The sequence below is a fragment of the Homarus americanus genome, unplaced genomic scaffold, assembly GCF_018991925.1.
Source record: "Homarus americanus isolate GMGI-L3 unplaced genomic scaffold, GMGI_Hamer_2.0 scaffold8584, whole genome shotgun sequence".
NCBI classification, from domain to species: domain Eukaryota; kingdom Metazoa; phylum Arthropoda; class Malacostraca; order Decapoda; family Nephropidae; genus Homarus; species Homarus americanus.
In genome coordinates, this window is record NW_024734687.1 from 351,208 (window position 1) to 359,838 (window position 8,631).

At 41.4% G+C, this 8,631-nt stretch overlaps 1 protein-coding gene across 1 annotated transcript; it reads right to left on the minus strand.

Annotated features, from left to right (window-relative positions):
* Nucleotides 1–590: 590 nt before the first annotated feature.
* LOC121870461 (collagen alpha-2(I) chain-like) lies at nt 591–1,526 on the minus strand. The gene has a single exon (XM_042372284.1). It carries the CDS (start codon nt 1,524–1,526, stop codon nt 591–593), a length of 936 nt encoding a protein of 311 aa, XP_042228218.1.
* Nucleotides 1,527–8,631: the final 7,105 nt, after the last annotated feature.

Below are 8,631 nucleotides of genomic sequence, written 5' to 3' on the forward strand. Positions count from 1 at the left end.
CATTTATTTTGGTTATAAATCTTGAACCGTGTTCGTCCGGTAATGCACCAGGCAGTTCATGATAAAGTTAACATGTTTGACCTTCAACTTCCAACATCGCATTCACTACAGTAGTGTAATATACCATTGGCACTAGCTCTGTTTGGGCCAAGTGGGCAAACCAAAGGAGTAAATGGTGAGGATGAGGTTCATGAAAATTTTATATACCCTCCGGGGTCTTTTCGGTAAAAGTTTTTTTCGTATGATGTAGAATATAAGCAGAAGGTGTCATTTAAGAAATTTATGGCTGAGAAGATACAATTTACAGGTGTTTTTCCAGATATTGTTTTCAGAAATGAACTAACAGACGCTTATAAAAAATGGTGCGAAGAATATGGCTTAGAGTATTTTGACGATAATGTCAGCATAGGAATGCATTTTGGTTACTCTAAGATTGAACCAAAGAGACTCGGGAAACGTTATAATCAAAAGTACGGCTATGTTGGTCTAAAATGGATAGACCCTGAAGGATTTACGATATACAGACCAATAAAGAAGAGACCTTTGGATTGCAATATAACGTCTGGTAATGAAAGTGATAAATTATCCTCCTAAAAGATGAGTTCACCTCCAAAACCAAATAAGAAGATTAAATATAACGATAAAAACCTTAATACCAAAAATTCTTCCTGTTCTGAAGACAAAATTGAGACTCTGCTGCCAGGTGGGCCTACGCTGGTAGATGAGTCTGTGCTGCCAGGTGAGCCTCTGTTGCCAGGTGTGCCGATGCTGGTACAAGAGTCTGTGCTGCCAGGTGGGCCTACGCCGGTAGATGAGTCTGTGCTGCCAGGTGAGCCTCTGTTGCCAAGTATGCCGATGCTGGTACAAGAGTCTGTGCTGCCAGGTGAGCCCTTGCTGCTAAATGAGTCTGTGCTGCCAGGTGAGCCTCTGTTGCCAAGTATGCCGATGCCGGTACAAGAGTCTGTGCTGTCAGGTGAGCCCTTGCTGCTAAATGAGTCTGTGCTGCCAGGTGAGCCTCTGTTGCCAAGTATGCCGATGCTGGTACAAGAGTCTGTGCTGTCAGGTGAGCCCTTGCTGCTAAATGAGTCTGTGCTGCCAGGTGAGCCTCTGTTGCCAAGTATGCCGATGCTGGTACAAGAGTCTGTGCTGCCAGGTGAGCCTCTGTTACCAAGTATGCCGATGCTGGTACAAGAGTCTGTGCTGCCAGGTGAGCCTCTGTTGCCAAGTATGCCGATGCTGGTACAAGAGTCTGTGCTGCCAGGTGAGCCTCTGTTGCCAAGTATGCCGATGCTGGTACAAGAGTCTGTGCTGTCAGGTGAGCCCCTGCTGCTAGATGAGTCTGTGCGGCCAGGTGAGCCAGAGTTGCCACGTGACCCTGGGCTGCTAGATGAGTCTGTGCGGCCAGGTGAGCCAGAGTTGCCACGTGACCCTGGGCTGCTAGACGAGTATGGGAAGCCACTTGGGCTCCCAGCATACTGGGCGTAATTGTTAGATTTTTGATTCTCTCTCAATGGCGGTGTCGCCATGCGACCATAAGTAAAATACAGCCTTGTCCTGTATTGAGATTTAATATATTTAACTGCAGACAGCATTGAGTATATCAAGTTACGTAACTATCTCCTTCTTCTGTTACTTGTAGGTTATGTATATAAGCTACTGTGCCGAGTAGCAACCCTGTACATAAGCTACTGTGCCCAGTAGCATTTATATATATTATCACGTGGCACCACTGCACGTGTTATGTGGCACATTGCCCCGAGGCTGCCATATGGCAAGGCGCCTCAGTCTGACTGTGTGAGCCGTGCATGGCACACAGCGTCACCACTTGTATTTCTCTCATCCACAATAAACGAACTCAGTGTTACTCAGTGTTTCCCTAGCCATCACTGCATTCTTCAGGGCACACTAGTAACCTTCATTACTCACTCGTCTTTCATTACTTCAAGGAATCGTTTTACGGCTATTCTTCGTAGGGGTTGCAGGTACGGTCTAATAAAACTGAGGTTACATTCCCAGCCACAGCCAAAATCCTACTTTTATGATTTTCTTTGAGTGTCTACTTTTTACTTGTTGTCTACAATATAATGTTAGCTCTGTACTGTACAGGGAAGAGATCTTTATTGTACTCTAGCATGGCTCCTGGTTGGTGATGATGCCAAGACAGTCAGCTCCCAGGGCATATGATCGGTTACTGCTTAGACCAGAAATAGTCACCAATATAAGTGCAGTCTGCTCTAATGTTTACTGTGTAGCTACAGCAAGGAATTTGTTATTTCTAATCCAAAACAATTTTATAATTGCCATCTCGTGGCATCTTTTGACTAATGTAGCCACTTTGTTTGCATTGACTGAACTTCTGCTGTGAACTCATAATTGCCAGTTGTATTAATGTTCATCATATTTTAATTTACTCAGGGTAAAAATCTCAATAACATGTGTTTTATATCTACCATAATTATACTTGTGAATGGTGTCAGACTCTGGTGAGAAGGAGTCAAAGGCTTTGTCAGAGATTCAGCCCACAGTATACTTGCCCAACCAGCTGTGACAGAATTACAGAAATTTATTGAAGATCTCACTTCTGCACCAGGTCTGAAAGATCTATAAACATTAATCAAAACTCATGCCGGCAACACCGCTGTATGAAAAAGCCTTCAGCCTCATGAATGAGATTTGTATAAATCGTTGCTCATCTCTCACTGTCTGATGTTCATCACTGTAAATGGCCCACCGTTGCATCTCTGGAACACCCGGGCCATATATCAGAGAGTGGCTGAAGCATCACAGGCCTACAACTAATAATCAGTCAAAAATGTACAAAATTCCCAAAGATTCTCATAATGAAGGTAGAGCAGTTTGGGCACTGCTTTAGATCTGTGTGTAAAATTAGATAGTATTAGAATATTGTTTCGTTATTTATTCTTTAGACTTGTGGGAGAAAAGTCACTGTATTAGATATTGGAATTTTGTATGACTAGGCATTGCTTTAGACTTATGCAAGATCTACAGTTTGTAAGCATTGGTAATACAGATTTCAATAAATGAGTTTTTTATGAAACGTACTATTGTAATTGTATTAAGTCCCTTCACCCTTCTTTTGTTGGCTAGTGGTCAGAGCAGCGAATATGCAAGAAAAGATACCATTACTGCACTGCACGGTGGATTTATTCTGGGTAGAAACTCTAGTGTGACAGCAGCTTAAGCACATTGTTTACTGCTGTCCGAATGTGCATTTGATTCTCTCTCTGTTTGTTTCTCTCTATCTGTCTCTGTTGTCTATCTTTTCCCCATGAGACAGAGAGAGAATTGACAGCCCTATGACACTAAAGATCCAGTCATTCCCTCACCTTCTGTTTGGACTTAATACTTAAGAGTTCACACAATGCTTCACCTCTCCTAGCAGCGCTCCCTTTGTACTTTATCGTGTTAAATTGGTAGAATATAAGCCTCGTACAGTATATTGTTATATAAGAAGAGTATTTCCTATATTTATTCGTTGAAAGTCCTTCTCGTTGGGCTGAGTGGTAGTCTCTATATAGTGGCCTACAGAACATATAGATGAAGCCCCATAACTTATATATAAAACACTGGTCCAATTTATAAAAAACAGGTAATATTAGCCAATACAGTACTTAATCCCATAGTTTTAATCTTAAGGTTCCCCAGATAACCAAAACCAAAATAATACCAATTTTGTTTGGAATGTTTACTTTATACTATGAAATTTGTTGTATGGGCAGCTAATATCCATTGAATTAGTTAATGTGCTTAGTAATATTTATAAAATCAAAATAGTATTACTGTGTTGCACTGCAAAGCACAATTAATTATCTAATAATATTTATTCACAGAGCCGATCAGCCAAGGTTGGACAACTACAGCTGCTGTCTTCCGTTCATGGGAAGCTCGCCCCAACCAGTGACGTCACAACCAATCACTGAGCTTTTCACAGTCATGTGACTTTTTAGCAACTTTAGCCTTTATTTGTTTACATTTTTTGGCCCAATTTATTTTAAAATATCATGACCAAAGTAAATTTAAGCATTTTCTTTACCCATTGACCTGCCATCTTACGAAAAAATTCCGACTGTCAACTCGTCCAGTGTTGCCAAGTGGAAGACCGGGGGCATAGGAAGAGTATGGGAAATGAGAAAAGGATGAGGAGGAAGCAAATCACGAGGAGGAAGAAGAATAAGAGGAGGAGGAGGAACAAGAGGAAGAAGAAAACGAGGAGGAGGAAGAACAAGAGGAGGAAGGAGAACAAGGGGAGGGATAAAGAGGCTAGGAGGGAAGACTAAGGACAGAAGGGGAAAAGGTTAACAATTATCTTTTTAGCTCAACCAGTGCTTTTAACTTTGTGCGGGGCATCCACCAAACTCTTTTTGGCTCCATTGATGTTTTAAATGTTATGGGGGAGAGTAGCCTCTTTCTGTATGGCTCTGCTGATGTTCCTGGGGTTGTGGGGAAGAGTAGCCTCTTTCTGTATGGCTCTGCTGATGTTTTCAGTGTTGTGGGTGAGAGTAGCCTCTTTCTTTTTGGCTCTGCTGATGTTCCTGGGGTTGTGGGGAAGAGTAGCCTCTTCTGTATGGCTCTGCTGGTGTTCCTGGGGTTGGGGGAGAGTAGCCTCTTTCTGTATGGCTCTGCTGGTGTTCCTGGGGTTGGGGAGAGTAGCCTCTTCTTTTTGGCTCTGCTGATGTTCCTGGGGTTGTGGGGAAGAGTAGCCTCTTTCTGTATGGCCTGCTGGTGTTCCTGGGGTTGGGGGACCTCTTTCTGTATGGCTCTGCTGGTGTTCCTGGGGTTGGGGAGAGTAGCCTCTTTCTGTATGGCTCTGCTGGTGTTCCTGGGGTTGGGGGGAGAGTAGCCTCTTTCTGTATGGCTCTGCTGATGTTCCTGGGGTTGTGGGGAAGAGTAGCCTCTTTCTGTATGGCTCTGCTGATGTTTTCAGTGTTGTGGGTGAGAGTAGCCTCTTTCTTTTTGGCTCTGCTGATGTTTCCAATGTTGTCGGGGATAGTAGCCTCCTTATGGGCTTAGACAACCCTTTAAAATTCGTGGGGAACCGTATAATTTATATTTTTGTACCACTTGACGTTTCTGACTCTTTAGCGAGAGATATTCTGAAACCTGTTTTGCTATTCTGATATGGTGACATATCCTGACATCGTTAGATACCGTCTTGTAGAAGCTGTATCAATTTTTCATTTGTAGGTCTCTTTGCAGGGTTTCTGTTTTGGGACATACTCAACCATTATTGTATTAAAGGATGGACAGGGATGCTTCTACCACGCAAAATTTTGAGCCACATTTAACCAGCACTGAACATCTCGCTGGCTTCTGAACACTCACGTGTCGCTCGTACCTCTGGAGCATACCAGCTGTATCTGAAGGAGATTTGGTGCTTGAAACTTTTATCCCCAAGCAGTCGGCATATCCCAAAGTCAATTATTGTGACTTGTTGATTTCGGATATTCACACAGACATTATCTGTTTTTATATCACAGTGGGCATAACCCATTGTCAGCATACCCTGGAGAGTCTCGTGTACTTATAGCATGATGTCATATAGAAATTATTCTTCAATATCATACGTTTAGAAGAATTTTGAAAGAGTTTGTCCTGCATTTTCACTGAAAATCATTTACTTTTCAGAGCACACACCAAAACAGCGCTACACGCCCCGGACACATTAAAATCGGCTCAACATATTCGCTTCCGAGTTGAAGGCACTCCTGCTATATTTGCCAGCAATATGCTTAGCGACCAAATCTCTCATGTATGGTTTCCTGAGTAGCTAACATTGACCATATGTTCCTTTTCCTAGGTTTGTTATTTCAGCCCCATCATAGAGATCGTTAACAATTTGACTGTTTAAATTGAGAACATTATCGTTCAACTTTTATGTCTCTCTTAAAAGTGCCATTTTTTTGTTGGTTGTGATCAAACACACTGAACTCAGTACAGAATGAGTGTCTTACAGTCTCTCTTTATATACAGGATACATCATTATCAGTGACAGCTTAGAACACTTCCCTCATGATGTTGGTGTGGTGACAGTAGTAGTGTTAGGTAAAGGTGCCCTTCTAGCATAAACTAAACTCCCAGGTTTGTTTTTAAGGGTCAGTTCATAGACTATATCCGTGACTATACTATCGTCTACACTACATCTACTGCACTATCATCTACACTACATCTACTGTACTATCATCTACACTACATCTACTGCACTATTATCTACACTACATCTACTGCACTATCATCTACACTACATCTACTGCACTATCATCTACACTACATCTACTGCACTATCATCTACACTACATCTACTGTACTATCATCTACACTACATCTACTGCACTATCATCTACACTACATCAACTGCACTATCATCTACACTACATCTACTGTACTATCATCTACACTACATCTACTGTACTATCATCTACACTACATCTACTGTACTATCATCTACACTACGTCTACTGCACTATCATCTACACTACGTCTACTGCACTATCATCTACACTACGTCTACTGCACTATCATCTACACTACATCTACTGCACTATCATCTACACTACATCTACTGCACTATCATCTACACTACTACTGCTATCATGCACCATCATCTACACTACATCTACTGCACTATCATCTACACTACATCTACTGCACTATCATCTACACTACATCTACTGCACTATCATCTACACTACATCTACTGCACTATCATCTACACTACATCTACTGCACTATCATCTACACTACATCTACTGCACTATCATCTACACTACATCTACTGCACTATTATCTACACTACATCTACTGCACTATCATCTACACTACATCTACTGCACTATCATCTACACTACACCTACTGCACTATCATCTACACTACATCTACTGCACTATCATCTACACTACATCTACTGCACTATCATCTACACTACATCTACTGCACTATCATCTACACTACATCTACTGCACTATCATCTACACTACACCTACTGCACTATCATCTACACTACATCTACTGCACTATCATCTACACTACATCTACTGCACTATCATCTACACTACATCTACTGCACTATCATCTACACTACATCTACTGCACTATCATCTACACTACATCAACTGCACTATCATCTACACTACATCTACTGCACTATCATCTACACTACATCTACTGCACTATCATCTACACTACATCTACTGCACTATCATCTACACTACATCTACTGCACTATCATCTACACTACATCTACTGCACTATCATCTACACTACATCTACTGCACTATCATCTACACTACATCTACTGCACTATCATCTACACTACATCTACTGCACTATCATCTACACTACATCTACTGCACTATCATCTACACTACATCTACTGCACTATCATCTACACTACATCTACTGCACTATCATCTACACTACATCTACTGCACTATCATCTACACTACATCTACTGCACTATCATCTACACTACATCTACTGCACTATCATCTACACTACATCTACTGCACTATCATCTACACTACATCTACTGCACTATCATCTACACTACATCTACTGCACTATCATCTACACTACATCTACTGCACTATCATCTACACTACATCTACTGCACTATCATCTACACTACATCTACTGCACTATCATCTACACTACATCTACTGCACTATCATCTACACTACATCTACTGCACTATCATCTACACTACATCTACTGCACATCTATCATCTACTGTACCATCATCTACACTACACCTACTGCACTATCATCTACACTACATCCACTGCACCATCATCTACCCTGTACCATCATCTACACTACATCTACTGCACTATCATCTACACTACATCCACTGCACCATCATCTACACTACATCTACTGCACTATCATCTACACTACATCCACTGCACTATCATCTACACTACATCTACTGCACTATCATCTACACTACATCCACTGCACCATCATCTACCCTGTACCATCATCTACACTACATCTACTGCACTATCATCTACACTACATCCACTGCACCATCATCTACCCTGTACCATCATCTACATTAACCATTATTATTTTATTTCTAAACTTGAAGTGTTGTGCTATGATTAATAGTAAAGCTACGGCCGCACTAGAGTTTCTGTGCAATAAATCCATGATTGCATTTTATCCACAGGCAATAAGTGAATGGTAAGATCCTTATACTGGTCACACTGGTGAAGGGAACCATTGGCCAGACGCCCAGCTTGCTTGGCTAGTTTAAGCTTAGTCGGAGAGCATGATGACTTCATTGTATGGCATCATTAACTGCTTTAGTGAGATGTGTGGTCCTGTTAAAGAAGACCAAGATGAAAAAGAAATGATTGTAGCATCCAAGTGATGTTTATTTATAAAAGTGACACAAGTACTCAAGAGTCAAATGAAATTCCCATTGTGATGTTTCACATTATTATTTTTTAATTACAATGACATTTTTGCTTGTGTTTTGTTATTGAAATACACTTTTTATATTTTTGTACACCGAGGAGTGGAACACTATACCTGTGGGCAACTGTACAGTGAACCAAAGATGCACTGACCCCAGCCTGGGTCTCTTGCTCACAATTTTACCCGGCAAT